This window comes from Xyrauchen texanus, chromosome 3, assembly GCF_025860055.1.
Source record: "Xyrauchen texanus isolate HMW12.3.18 chromosome 3, RBS_HiC_50CHRs, whole genome shotgun sequence".
Classification (NCBI taxonomy): Eukaryota; Metazoa; Chordata; class Actinopteri; order Cypriniformes; family Catostomidae; genus Xyrauchen; species Xyrauchen texanus.
Window position 1 is genome coordinate 34,487,236 of NC_068278.1, and position 15,894 is coordinate 34,503,129.

At 41.5% G+C, this 15,894-nt stretch overlaps 1 protein-coding gene across 1 annotated transcript in view; it reads left to right on the plus strand.

Moving 5' to 3' along the window:
- LOC127626484 (fibrinogen C domain-containing protein 1-like) overlaps nucleotides 1-15,894 on the plus strand; it is a 194,729-nt gene that overhangs the window by 94,671 nt on the left and 84,164 nt on the right. Inside the window, exon 4 of the mRNA XM_052102292.1 lies at nucleotides 1,327-1,463. Within this exon, the coding sequence (XP_051958252.1) occupies nucleotides 1,327-1,463 (137 nt within the window). The remainder of the gene's footprint in view (nucleotides 1-1,326; nucleotides 1,464-15,894) is intronic.

Sequence of the window (15,894 nt, forward strand, 5' to 3'; positions counted from 1 at the left end):
TAACATTAGTTAATGCATTAGCTATCATGAACTAACAATGAACAATATATTTTTTACAGTATTTATGAATCTTTGTTAATGTTAGTTAATAAAAATACCATTGTTTTTTGTTAGTTCATGTTAGTTCATAGTGCATTTAATAATGTTATCATACATACTACACTACTATGTAGCTAAATAATATTGGCATATGTTCATGAATCGTAAAGCCACAGGAGGATGGGCTCCTTAAGGTTTTTGCTCGTTGCCATCAGTTGTGGGCAAGACCTCCTGCGCTGGGCCCCTAACCACCCATTCCTGCCTTTATTCATCTCTTCACTATCTCAGAAGTCTCTAAAAAAGTTTATCTCGATTTGCCAGTGTGTCCATCTTACCTGCACCCCTGGACAATTTATTGACTCCCACGATCTCAGCAACACCACATGCCCTCCTGTAAGCATACTCTGACATAACCACATCAGAGACACAAGCCCTCCGTCCTTTAGCAGAGGCGCTTTAATCCTCCCACTGTTGACTTAGTAACTCACTCTCGATCCAGAGAATATCAGACAATTTCACATAAAACTGTGTTTGAAGTGTGTACATTACCATTGCCAAGTGCGTACCCCCCCTCCCAAAAGTCTGAATTCTCATTAGTTGAGTCGCTTGGAGCAGAAGGGAGAATGTCTGTGCTTAAATTTAAGCTGTGTCTGAAAGCATTATACCACTTTACTTGTAAGGCCCTGATGTATCTGCTGGAGCCACAGGTGTGGTTTGTAATGAACCCTAGTTTGAAACAGACACTCGTATGCAAGCATATGCAAGTGAAGGGGAGAGTGTTATCTATAATCTGGGAAAAGGATAGCTCTTGTGGGAACAAAGAAATGCACAAGCTGCCTTGAAAAACTGGCATAAAGTTATGTTGACATTTCTATAGCACTATTCCTTTGGACATTACAGGAAATCAGCCTCCGGCTAGTTTAGCTATCTAGAGATATTTATCTATCTAGCTATTTAGAGATCTAATGATCTGTTTCAATAGAATAAAATACTATTGAATAAAATACACTTTCAGCAAGAAAAAAAATGTCAGGTAAATAAAAACGTGCTTAATGTGGTAACATGAAAATTAACTGATTCTAGTCAAGTCAAAAATATTTTAATAATAAAAATATGACCATATCAATCTTAATACATTACTGTAGGTTACCATACCAATGAAAGTTATTTTTTAAGGGTCAGAGCAGGTGGAAATATTTCCTTATGATAACAATTGAACGTTCACTTTTTCAGTTTTCAATATTGAACAGACATTGAATAAACGCTCACTCTCTCTCTCTTTTTCAGGCTCTCGTCCACGAGACTGCAGTGATATATATGTTAGTGGTCAGAAGGAAGATGGCATCTACTCAGTTTTTCCCACTCATTACCCCACCGGCTTTCAGGTCTATTGTGATATGAGCATTGACGGAGGTGGCTGGACGGTGAGTCACATTAACACACTTCAACACACATGTTTGTATAAGCATGCTGCAGTACATACTGCCTGAAGACAAGTACAGTGGGATTGGTTGTGTCATACCTCAGTGGTTTTCATTTTAAATAAAATACAAATAACAAGGCAGAAAACCATCAAAAGAGAGAAAGGGGCATGATTCAGGAGGTCATTATGTGTGTGAAGCCTGTTTTGTCACCACACCTGGATTTCAAAGACACTTTGTGCATACACAGGAAGAACAGCCTCCACAAAGGAGAGATGTTGAATGTCATGCAGTTGTTCCTCTCTCATACTCCTTGTCTTGGTCGCTCCTTTTTATGGCCATCAATGATGTAACTGTATATCAATATCCATATATAATTGTAAAGGATTTCCTCCAAGGGATGACACTTGATGCACTGCTCGGAGGTGAGGTTCTTTATTCTCAACACTTTAGACGTGCACACAGCACTTTTACAAAGACAGGTACTATTTAATTAATGCACACAGTAGTTCTTTAGTCAGTCTCTCTCTGTTGATGGAGGCCATGTGGCTGCCTTTTATGCCACTCTCCCTGTGCTCACTGAAATTAGAGACAGGTGTTAGACTTAATTTAGCTCAGGTGTAAGCGCCCTTACCGCTTTTCTCTCCCGGACGGGCACTTGACCACGCCCCCGCTGCCACATAGCCCCACCGCCCGACTCAGGCCGGGGCGTCATCCAGCCTGTCTACCACTCCCCCCCATTTCTGGAGAGGAAGTCGGCAATAGCCATCTGCACCCCGGTCTGTGGACCACCTTGAATTTAAAGGGCTGGAGGGCCAGATTCCAACCGGTGATCTGGGCGTTAGTATCTTTCATGCGGTGGAGCCACTGCAGTGGGGTGTGATCCGAGCAGAGGGTGAAGGCCCGCCCCAGCAGGTAGTAACGGAGGGTGAGGACCGCCCACCTGATGGCCAAACACTCCTTCTCCACGGTGCTGTACTTAGTCTCCCTCAAGGAGAGCTTACGGCTAATGTACAGCTCCAGGCGCTCCTCCCCCTCCACCACCTCTGAGAGTACGGCCCCCAGCCCTCTCTCTGAAGCGTCCGTCTGAAATATAAAAGGGAGTGACAAGTCAGTTGCATGAAGAAGAGGCCCCCCACAGAGTGCGGGTTTAACCCACGTAAATGCCTGTTGACACTGCACCGACCATTGAACCGGATCTGGAGCCCCCTTTTTAGTGAGGTCAGTCAACGGGCTGGTGACATCCGAATAATTAGGCACACACCTTCTATAATAGCCAGCCAGCCCCTGGAACTGCCTCACCCCCTTTTTGGTCTTAGGTCTAGGGCAAGTCACAATCGTGGTCTTGTCAATTTGGGGACGCACCTGGCCATGACCCAAGTGGAACCCCAGATACCGTACCTCCAAACGCCCAATTGCGCACTTTTTAGGGTTTGCCGTGAGCCCCACCCGCCACAGCGATCTCAGGACGGCCCTCAGATGTTGTATGTGCCGCTGCCAATCATTGCTATAAATGATGATATCATCCAAATAGGATGATAAGTACGTGGTGTGAGGTCTGATGATCCGATCCATGAGGCGCTGAAACGTGGCCGGAGCCCCAAACAAACCGAAAGGAAGTGTCACAAATTGGTGTAATCCAAACGGCGAAGTAAAGGCTGTTTTCTCACGGGACATTGGTGTCAAGGGGATCTGCCAATAGCCCTTTGTTAAATCCAAGGTCGAATAAAATCGAGCAGTACCTAACCGATCGAGCAGTTCATCAACATGGGGCATTGGGTACGTGTCAAATTTAGACACCGCGTTGACTTTTCTATAATCCACACAGAATCGAACAGACCCATCACTCTTGGGAACAAGAACAACCGGGCTGGACCAATCACTGTGGGATTCCTCTATTACGCTCATATCAAGCATCACATCTAATTCCTCCCGTACTATTTTCTTTTTATGTTCGGGTAAGCGATAGGGGCGGCAATGCACCACCACGCCCGGCTCGGTCTCGATGTGGTGCTCTATGACGTTTGTACGGCAAACACATCTGCAAATTCCTTTTGTAATTCGGAAACCTCTGTGAGTTGACGCGGTGAGAGGTGGTCTCCACAAGTGACCGGGGTGTTGAGATTGCAGGCTTTGTTTACCTCCGGTCCGAGCTCCGCCCTCTCCGGAACTACCGTGGCAAACGTCACAGAGGCCGCTTCTTCCCTCCACAAGGAGGTTGAGGTGATATATTTGACGTGCGCCCCCTCTATCGGTACTTTTTTTACCTCATAATCGAGAGCCCCTACTCGTCGTGTGACCTCAAAGGGTCCTTGCCACTTGGCGAGCAATTTAGAGCTCGATGTGGGGAGTAATTCAAGCACCTTATCTCCCAGTGCAAATTCCCGTAGCTGAGCACCCCTGCCTTCCCTCGTAATTCAGAGCAGCCGAGGATGGCCTCGGCTCCGCCTCCCCTGCCAAAGCATCGCACACCGCACACCTCTTTATGTAGGACCAATTCCCGCGCAAATACCCTCTAAAATATCTCTAAAACTCGGCCAATCAGTACCCAAGATTAGTGGATGAGTGAGGCGGGAACTAACCACTGCCTCCACACTATCGTTTCTTCCCCTGAATTTAATTGCCAAAGTCACCATGGGATACTTGTGAACATCCCCATGCACACACCTCACCCTCACCAATTTAGTTAAACCCAGAGCCCCGGGTTGAACAAAGCGTTGGTGGATGGTGGTCTGATTACAGCCGGTATCCAGCAAAGCTTGGTAAATACCCCCCCTGATCCTTACCGGAATCCGGTATGCTCCAGCCCAATCGGGGGCAGCCTGTGGGGTCTTCGCACTTCCAACAGGCTGGCCCAGGTGTTACATTTACATTTATGCCCGCACTTGTGCTGGCGGGTGCCCCCACCTGAGGAGGAGAGCTGCTGAAGGACGGGGAAGTGGAGGGTACATTCTCCCAAGGCCGGGAAGCTGGTCTCTGGTTCACTCCACGCCTGCGCTGGGCAGGAACGGGCCCTGGGAGAGAGCAGAGCGAAAGGACATAGGGGAGGGGGAGAAGGCAGGGGCAGACACATGGGAAGGGGAGAGAGAGAGAGAGAAGGAGGGCTCACCTGCCCTCGGGATCGCCGCCAGATGGTCCTCCGCAAGACGAATGGCTTCCTCCAGCAACGCCAGGCGGTGGCACTGGACCCACTCCGCCGTTTTCCGGGGCAGCTGTTGGACAAATTGCTTCAGTACCACCTGATCGATAACTCCCTCGACGTCGTGGTCCCCTGCGAGCAGCCACCTCCGACAGGCATCCCAGAGCCGTTGGGCAAATGCGAACGAGTGATCGGACTTTTCTAACTTCATGCCCCGGAAGAGAGATTACATCTCCACACTGGCCTGGGAACGCCTCGGGGTCCCCCAGTCAGAGCTGGTTAATGTGGCTCGGGATAGGGAAGTTTGGGGCCCCCTGCTGGAGCAGCTGCCCCCACGACCCGACTTCGGATAAGCAGTTGAAGATGTATGTATGGATGGATGGATGGATGGATGGACATGAAAACAAGAACAAAACACATAAACTTGAAATCCAGCATGTCTGTGATGCTGACGAAGGTCGTAGTGGATTTGAAGGATCTTGCTGTAATACGTCGATCAATTACTGCGATGGAATCAAAATCCTCTGAATTGGTTACAAGTATCGGGTATGTCGAGAAACGGATCGATTATCTGGAGTCATCAGAGAGGCAATGAGCTGCTAATCCTCTAGCGACCAAGCTAGATTTGAAACGCATTTGGGAAAAATTGGAAACTGGTGAAACAACGTCTGAATTGTTGGAATTCCTGAGCATGAGGAAGGCAGAGATATGGTGAAATTCTTAGATGAGCTCTTCCCTAGTCTGCTTGGCATAACAAGCCATAAACTGGAAATGTCAGAGGAAACTGACATTTTTTTGTTTTGTGTTTGTGTGCTGGTTCCACTAGCAGCTGGAGTTTGTTTTGTGGAGGAACACCTCTTCAAGACAGTTTTGTAAATGAACCATGATTTTTTATGTTTATTCTGCCGATTGGCATGAGTTTGTATAATAGATTTTCTTCTGTTATGAAATTCTGTCTTACAGCACTGGACTAGATTAACCTGACAGCAAAGTTTTCATATATAATCATCTAGTTGGTTCTTTAATGTATCCCTTTTGCAAAATCCTGCAAAAGTTAAAAACACGTTTTAACAAGTGTTAAAGGCTTAAATCAATGTTTATATGGAGACCAACTGGTCTTTAGTATCCTCTGTGTGCGTGGCTTGGGAGGCACTGAAGTATCTTAGGTGTAAGATCATACAGTATGACTCATTCATCAAAAAATCCAAAGCACGAGAACTTGTAGAGTTGGAAGGGAATTTTAAAAGTGCAGAGGCAGAGCTGAAGTGCTGAATGTCATCTGATGGCCTCAGGGAATTGACACGATTGAAATATAGATGCAATACTATTTTGCCGTGCAAGGTGGAGTTTTGGATATTCAGGGCATGACAGTCATACTTTGAGTTGGGGGACAAATGAAGATTTTAGCTAGACATATAAAGCAGAGAGAGTCTTTTTTCTACCATTCCCTCTGTGAAATCTGCTGGTGGTGAAATATTTGCCTTGGCCATTGATATTAATGCTTTTAAAGAATTCTATCTTGATCTCGTTAGCTCCACATCTTCGTCTACTGAAGAGGATATTAGAAATTTTGTGGAACCATTAGAACTCCCTAAACTGATGACAATCTTGTACAATCAGGCCAGGAACACACTGAATAAGGAAATCAGAGTGGCTAAAAGAAGCTACTCTGAGAAGCTGAAAAACAAGTTTTCAGCTAACGACCCTGCATCAGTGTGGAATAGCCTAAAACATCTTACTAATTACAGGACTCCTACCTCCATCCCTGTGGTTGACCAACGACTGGTTGACAACCTGAATGTGTTCTACTGCAGATTCGAAAGGCCCAATCTTACACCCCACATGTACTCGGACCTTCACTTCACACAAAGATTAACTCCTCCTGCAACCCACCTCCTGCTACTCAACCTGCACTCAAGATCTGTGAAGACGATGTGTGCTGTGTCTTTCGGAAGCAAAGGTCAAGGAAGGCTTCAGTCCCAGATGGCGTCTCACAAGCGTGCCTTCATTCCTATGCTAACCAACTGGCCCCCATCTTCACACAGATCTTCAATAGATCACTGGAGCAGTGTTTAGTCCCATGCTGCTTCAAATGCTGAATTATTATCCCTGTCCCTAAGAAACCAAAAATCACAGGAATTAATGACTACAGACCTGTCGCCCTAACATCTGTGGTCATGAAGTCATTTGAAGTCATCGTTATCTTACATTTGCACGTGGTATGGACAAAAGTGTCCAGTCTGTTTAACTCTGACATTTATTTTAATGTTGCCATGATCATATGGCAGTGGAGTGTTGAGATCTTTTGAAAATTTGGTCCAACATTTTGGGATTCCCAGATATCAGTTTTATAGGTATTTACAACTGCGCCACCTGCTCTATACCATTTTTGGGAGCAGCATACACCCCCTTAAAGTGGCAGATCCTCTGGGAGTGGTGATTACTGCTTTTGGAAATGGTCATGAGGTACCAGTATATTATTCCCTGCTAATTCAGAGTCTGGGGGACGGAGCTTTGATTTCAACCAAGAGATTATTGGAGAAAGAAGTCTGCATCTAGAGATGTTAGAGATTTCCTTATACAATTCATGATTTTACTTAGATTTATTAGACCCCTTCTAAATTGTATAGGCTTGGTCTTAAAACACACCCACCTGCTGGCGATACCAATCGGAGAATGGTGACACGGCCCATGCTATTAGTGGTGTATTGAGAACCAGAGATTCTGGTTGAAGGTTCATTGTTTTGTGTGTGACGTGGAGGGAAATCAGGTTTCATTTTGTGAGTCTGTGATTTGGGCAATTGGGTTGTCATCAATGTGAGGAATAATCACATGGAGAATTAGGTTCAGACCTGTGTGATGATCGCAAGTCAGATTATTTTCAGGGGTTGGAGGTCAGCTGGTGTGCCCCCATTTTGTGAGTGATGCACAGAGATGAGGAGGGTGGCGGCTTTTGAAGAGGTGTAATTTGGAAGACAAGGTAACTTAGATTAGTTTGTTGGGAAATGGGGCAATTATTTTGAGCTTTTGGAGGGCTCTCGGGGTGGGGCATGGATAGAATAGTGTAGTTTTGGTTGAGTATGATTATTATTATATATATATATATGTGTGTGTGTGTGTGTGTAAAGGGATTAAGGGAAAGGAGGAGGCGAGAGCCGGCTTGACAAAATAAATAATATTTAATAAATAACTTAAACAAAAAGACATACACAAAAACACACACTGGGCAGCTGCCCGTAAACACTCTCTCTCTATTTCGCACCAACGTCCGCAGTCAGCCTTTATCCCTCTCGGAGGCTTGATTAGCCTGATAAGGGACCGAGTGTGTAGAATCACGACCCGGCCCCGCCCTCCGCCCTGTCACAATATATACTTTTGTTTGTGTGTTTGTTTGCATTTTTATTCTGTACATTTACTCATGTGTGAGCACAGGGATGTTTGTTGGGGGGGATAAATACAATATCACATTCTTCAGAATGAAAATTGTATTAAATTACAAAAATGCAAAATAGAAGTATGTTCACTAGTGGCCTTACTTTAAGTAAATAACAAGTGAAAGGTGTGGCAGGGCGGAGGGCGAGGTGGCCGAGGAACAAGCTGCGGCGTATCGGAAAACTGGCGAGTAAGAGGTTCTCTCTCTCTCCTCTCTCTCTCGCACTGCCTTTTCTCTCTCTTTTAAATTTTACAGTCTTTCTGCCGGCAGACGGGGCTTAGGGCATGCCCTCCCCCAGGGAAAGAGGAGGGAGGGTGTACGTCATGCTGGGGGCTCCCCAGCCTGATAGAACGAGGGAGGAATGTGGCAGGGCGGAGGCGGGGCCGGGTCGTGATCCTACACACCCGGTCCCGTATTAGGCTAATCAAGCCTTCGAGAGGGATAAAGGTCGACTGCAGAGGATCGTGCGAGAGAGAGAGATCGTTTACGGACATGTCTGTCATGTGTGTGTTTGTGTCCTTGTTTTAAGTTTACCAATTAGACTATTATTTATATTGTCAAGCCGGTTCTCACCTCCTCCTTTCCATTGATCCCTTTACAAAAGGCTTACTGAATTGTGAGGGGGAAAACGAGGTGGACTTAAATCAATGCAGATCAAACAAACACAGTTTATTGGGTTCTCAACTAAAGTAAACAACTTGGAAGATAAGGTGGCAGACCACAACAAAACCAGGAAGGGAAACCAGGGAGATGAGGAGGGTGAGTGTGGCTGTAGGAAGTCCTGGGAGGCGGAATGGATTGGGCTGAGGGGTGTGCCACTGAAAATAAGGCTGGGAGAAGGTTCCAGGATGCCACCAGGTTAACCCATCGACTGACTGGAGAGTAGAGCAGCCCGTGGAGAATAACATGGGGTAGATGGGAACAGATGAAACTAGAGCAGACAGTTAAGTTGTAATCCTCAGGAACGGTAAACAGTGGAGAGCAGATAGGGGCCAGAAGGGAAATGGTGAGAATGATGACCGAGTAGAGTAGAGATGTCTGGGATAGCAGGAGGCAAACAGACTAGGCAGAAGAAAGCACAAAAAACAAACTGACTGACCTACAGACAGAATGAGGCACAACAGCCTGGCTGAAGTCAAAAGACAGTCAGGCACAAGACAACACACACAAGGGAGTTAAATAGGAAGGGAGTTTAATAAACAAAACAAGACAGAGGTGGTGCAAATCAGAGAATGGGCTAGCAGGGCTGCAACCCCTGCCGAGAAACCCCACACTGGCTGCCAGCACATGGCGAATGAAAACATAGAAGCACAAAGGGAAAATGGGAACATACAAATGCAGAACAGACTCACCAAACAGATCAGCCAGAGAACCTGACACTGAATGGCTTACAGAACTGCAGAAATGTGTGAGAGAAAGACAGCAAGTGAAAGAGAGAGAAGAACAATTGAAAAGAGAATGTTTTAAATTTCTACATTGCCTTGATCCTCCATAGACTTTGTGTATTTTTAGATGTTTTAGTTAGCACAGATAGCTGTGGTTTCTTGTTGCCCCGTTACTGGTGAATTAGATTTAACTTTACTGCTAAAGCTGTACACAGTATAGGCCTATTACATGATTCGAACGTGATTATATAGTCATTGAGTGTGCATCTGTATATATAACTTTTTATCAAAGAAAAGTCAGTAATATTATATGAGCAGAAATGTGTTGGTGCAGTGATTGGGATGAAATGGTTTGAGGCGAAATAGGATGCAGTCAGATTATTAGTTCTTCATAACTGTTCCACTTTTTGTTGCTCAAGAGACTGTTGCAACTGGGAAGAATGCCCCCACTGTGATAGTTTGTGTATGGATCTGCTGTTGTGTGTGGAAATTGAAGGGAGACTAATGAAATGTAAAAATGAAATGAGCCAAAGAGGCAAAGATGGTCTTGATCTTCAACACAGAGAATAACAAGAAACAAGAAGAGACTGAAACAGATGTAGATCTTAAAGTTAGTGGAAACAAGCCTGAAACTCTGAGGGTGGTGCTTTCCAAGGAGAAGAGGTAACATATGTCGACATCTGATTGAATTTTGGAAGCCTATATGAAACTGTTCATGTTCAAGGGAATAGATTTGTCTGTATTTACATATATAGATAGCATTTACATGTATAGATATTATGTAGCATTTACATGTATAGATATTATGAATTAAGTGATAATGATTCGCTAAAAAGAACAGGATCATACGAGTTTTGATTGGGAACAGCATTACACAGTGGCAGTGTTGGGTTACTTAAGTTACTTAAAAGTTGTAATCCACTAAAAATGATTAATTATTACTCTAAAATTGCAGTCATTTTACTTCATTTAAAATTTAATCACATTACTACTTACTTTACTTTTAAGTTACTTTCTAAAACACTTTTCCAGTCAACAAATGTAAAATAATGTCTATATTTCTTTGTTCATTGTTACACACCACATATTTCTCCTTTACAATGACTCATTACAGGGCCATGATTTTTGTATTCTATGTAAATAATATATTAGAAATGTATTAGCCAATGCTAATATGGGGGGTTGGGTCACAGGCCGAATAATTTCCCAGCCTGTGTTTGGCAAGAAGGGCGGGGCTAAGCTGCATCTGGACAAAGAGAGGCCTGGAGGATAAGTTCCACCTGTGTGCCACATCGGTCTCGCATTCCAGTGAGGGGCAGGGGGAGTATTTAAGGAGACGAAACATCGGCAGACGAGGAGAGAGAGACGCATGGACATGTGTGTGTGTTTAAGCAGACATCGTAACACTGAAAAGTGTGTGTGTAAATAAATGTCAACGTGTGTTGTCAAGCCGGTCCTAGCTTCCTCCTTCCCATGCATTCCTTGAACCCTGTAACATTGGTGCCAAAACACCGGGATTTGGATAAATATGCACTGTCAAGGTTGGCTCCCTGGCCTGAGTGATGGGGGTATGAAGGAGCGATGAGGGATGGCTGGGGGAGAATTATCACAATCAGCCGAGAGAGGGATAAGGTAGAACTGGAGCCACAGTTCGAGAGAGAGAGAGAGAGAGATGCACGTAGATGTCTGTGTGTGTGTGTCTTTATGTTGAACGTGTGTACTGAACAACAGCATGTGTATTGAATGTGATGCTGAAAAGAAAGCTTTTTTTGCACACTGAAAAGTGTTTATTAAATGTCTGACGTGGATTTTTTACCCAGTTCCCTCTTCCTGCATTCTACATTAAGAATCTAATTTGTTACATAATGCATTACACTACATTTTTTTTATAAAAAAGTTATTAGATTAGAGTAAATAATTACTTTGTAACTGGATTACACCCAACACAGTGGTGTGGTGTGTTTCACGCTGTAGATTTAAAAGAAAGGTTTATAAGAATCATTCATTTGGAAATCGGTCTACACTGGTAGTGAAGTGTTTTTCGAGATTCAGTTGCAATGCAGCATGCCCACTAAATAGTGTAGCAGGAAACACTGTCAGAGTCTTTTAGTATAGTGTTCCATCTGCATCAGCAGAAAAATACACATTTAAGAACCATAAAAATCATACAGTATTACTTTTTCATGGAACTGGGTATGAATAAAACCGGTTATCATTCCCCAATCCTAATCAAATTAGTCTATCTACAATCTAAGAACTAAGAAACTGTTGATTTTAATAAAAACTAAGAATGTTATTCTCACTCTCTTATTTTATTGACTATCCTGGCTTTCGTTAAACTCTAAACAAAGATTAGATTTCAATTAGTTAAATGTGCACTTAAAAATAATGGCTTGTGTACGTGGGTTAGGGGTTTGATCTTTCGCATTTTTTCTAGTGCCATCATTTCAATTGTGCAATCCTCAGCTCAAAAAAATAAAATAAAAAAAAAATATAGTAAAAATAAATGTGTCATTTTTCAGCACACATCCCAAAGGAGAGCTCCTGAGAAAACTGACCGCTGCGAGCTAAAGCAACTCTCCTAAACACACTTGCCTTCCCTTTACAGACTGAAGATCCATAGCAACCACAGTACCCTCCCCCAAGCTCACTCTCAAATTCCTTCTACAGTGGCAGTTTAGGGAATTCAACCTACCCCCCGCTTACATCCAGTTTGGGACATCAATTACCATTATCATATTATTTATAAGTCACAAACCAGCCTGACGACGTAAGCTTACAGTAATGTGTGTCACTATTATAACAAGTGAAATTAATAAAAATAATTTGAACTGAACCTCTTTGAGCCTCTGTGATGGCATACAGCTTTGCCTGAATATCAGTTATCTCAATCCTCTCATTCTGTGGTTTCATCAGTGGGTATTTCCTGCCCTCGTCTTTTTTTGCCTCTTGTTTTCAATTCAGCAGGGAGCATGACAGAGGGAAGAAAGAATACTTACTTCTGTCAGACATGCTGGGCTCCTATAAATAGGAATGACACTTTTCCTCAGCAATAATGGTAAATGTAAGAAAGAAAGAAAGATAAAAAGAGTGGTTAGAGACAGACAGAGAGAGAGAGAGAGAGAGAGAGAGAGAGAGAGAGAGAGAGAAAGAAAGAAAGAAAGAAAAAAAGAAAGAAAGAGAGATAAGTTTCTGCTACACTGATGTTTTTATAGGTAAAACCAAGCATAACATTACATGGTGACGCACAGACCCATACACCTAAAGCTTTGACATATGAGAGAATCAGAACAAGATAGAATAGAGATGTCACTCAAGAATAATGTTTCCTATCTTTACTTTTGATATGTTCATGAATTGCAGACTCATTCTGTTTCTTCTCTCTTTTCCTTTTTTACTCTTCCGCAAGCTGTGCTATCACACACACACATGCAATTACACTTTTATGCAGGCATAAACACAGACACTCACACACATTATCACCTGTGGTGGTGGTATTCCGTATTCTGTTCATGACCCAAGCTCTGCCCCGAGATAATGTATTCCACTATTATTATTTTATCCGCTAAAAGGAGAGGACTAAAAATGAGCACTCTATAAATCATTTATGGGAGCAGATCTATTAGAGTGCTACGTGATCTGGCATTATCAAATGGTGCTTTTATCAAAAGTACCCACAACTCGTCTCTGAAATATTAAAAAAGCACTAAGACCTGAAATGTAAAAGTTTCAGATTGAAACTCAATTTGTGGACACTAGGGGATCCTGCACTTGAAATGTAGGTGTTTTTTTCTCTTTCTAGAAAAATGGTTTTCAATGTCTGACTTTTTCTTTTGCTCATCCATATTTAATAACCTGGCCATATATTTTGAAATGCATGTTTTAAATAATTGCGCAGGGCGAATGTGATTCTACAGATTTGTTGATGTGATTGGATAGATTAAGGCTCTATTTGAGTAGCATGTTCCAAAGTGTAGAATATATGTAATGTGATTTGATTTTGAGTTGCAAATGAGAGTTTATAATTGTAGACATTTTAGAAAAAAGATATATATATATATATATATATATATATATATATATATATATATATATATATATATATATATAAAGAGAAAATAAAGCACATCAGGGTGGAAATGACAGACCAGTCAATTATATTATTAGTTTTATCAGAAATAGATTTTACAAGATTTGACCTCTGTAAATAACCATCTGCTTGTACGCTATACTTGTGGAATGTCTTTGCTCTAGTAGACGACATCTCTCTCTCTCTCTGTGCAATAATGATAGCCAACGACAGTCTATAAATCTTCCAAGAAATATCAAATGTTTCCCAATTGATCACACCATAATAATCAAAATATGTGTTTGCAAAAGAAAAGAGAGGTGTTGGAGGAGGACAGAGTGAGAGAGGGCAATAAACGGTAAGAAAAGACGACAGAGAACACTGGTAAAAAATAAGGAACACTCAAAAGCAGAAAGAAAATGGGAACAAGGAGGCTGCCAAGAACAAAATAGCTCCATTTAAGATCCAGCTTCATTTCCGTGTTGAAACAGCATGTTCACATCCCTGCTGGTTTCATTCTCACACTACCCCACAAATGTGATGGTGTCAGAGATACATTAAGCTGCCCCTCTAATGCTATCTTTTCATTGCTGCATTCATTTATTTTTCTTTTGCATCCATCTAAATTTCTACTCTCTCTCTGCTTTTATAGCATGAGTCGTCAGTGGTGATGATTATTGCCATCGTGGTTAAAACCAGACATCTGTTCTGTGTTCCGTGAAGACGAGGGTTCCTGCCCTACTGATGCAATCAGATTTGATGACAATCACATATTAAACACTGATCGCCTAATGGCAATGTGGTGTGGAAAACCGTAAAGCTGGTTTAAGCTTATCAGATTGGATCTCAAGCTGGTCACACCTTTGCATATTTTTTAATCTGGCACAAATATGATATCCTTTGGTGACCTATTACTTTTTTGTTAAGCATTCGAGGTACAAATCATGTCTTTTGTTGTGAGAGCTATTAAATATGTTAAATAAACTGGCTATTAAAATAAATATAATCTAGCATGAAAAATAACTATGAGCTAACATTTGGTCCCAAGCTAGCTAGTCCCTTCTGAGTAATAGCTTAATTTAGGCTAAATTTGCAACCCTTTCATCCCTGTTATTCTTTCTGACATAGACATTACAGTTAAATAAACAAAAGTTATAACATTAAAAACCCTATGTAGGTTGGTCCCAAAATAGGTATTAAATAGTAATAGCGTCATTTAGGCTAAATTTGCAACCATGTTACTTGCAACCCTGTTATTAATGTAATGTGTATGTTTGTTATTTAATGTTATACATATTTTTATTTATTTGTGATGTTTATGTGATGTTTATGATGTAATGGTTATTGCTAGAAAAAAGCATAAATAATGGTTTTAATTTGTATTTAAACATTATGTATTATTGCATTTAAACACAAATTAAGCAAACCTCATATAAAATAGATAGAATTTAAAACAACAAAAATGTTTTAGTTTGACATCCTTTCACTCACCATTTAAAAAAAAAAAAACAGGATCTGAGACAGTAAAAACACCCACATCATTATATACAGATGCATTGTATATAGAGATGCCATATGTTTCCTAGCTGTCACCCAAGTGTTCTTTGTTTCACTCAGAAGTGCAGCTTTGTAAGACTCCAGCTCCCAGAGAGAGAATCAATGGTGTTGAATTTCTTTCATCTTTAATATTTCTGATGGTAGAAGTCATTGAGTAATTCAGTCACAGAGACATCACTAAATCAGAATGTCTTGTGCTATGTTTTCATCCGCTAATTGCAATAAACTTGCAGATCACTTATTCATTCTTTATTATTATTTTATTTTTCACATTTTAGAATAATAGTAGTCATCACAACTATGGAATAACAGAAATTGAACTATGGGAATTATGTTTTGACCTAAACAAAACCTTTCTAATCAAAACTGTTATATTTTAGCATCTTCAAAGTAGCCACCCTTTGCCTAGAATTTGCTGAAATGTACTCTTGGCATTTTCTCAAACAGCATCTTGAGGTATCACACTTGGACACTTTTAAACAGCATTGAAGTAGTTTACATATATGCTGGGCACTTACTGGCTGCTCTTTATTATTCGGTTCAAGTCATCCATTTAAAAAAAACAAAACAAATTTATTTTTGTAATGAAATAAAGGAATATGTTTGCACAATTATATTTTTGTCTACAAAACTAATTTAAAACATTTAAGCATATGCCTTCAGATCAAAAGGTTTTTAAGATCATGTGAAACAATTCAGTAAATTGACCCCAAATTTTTGCACAGCAGTATATATATTGGGACGTATTCCAATGCAAGTTTAAAGTTTATGGATTATAGCTTATAAATTATACATATTGTAGCATTGATGAAACAAAAATTTATACTTTTTTAACCTATTTTGTATTATAA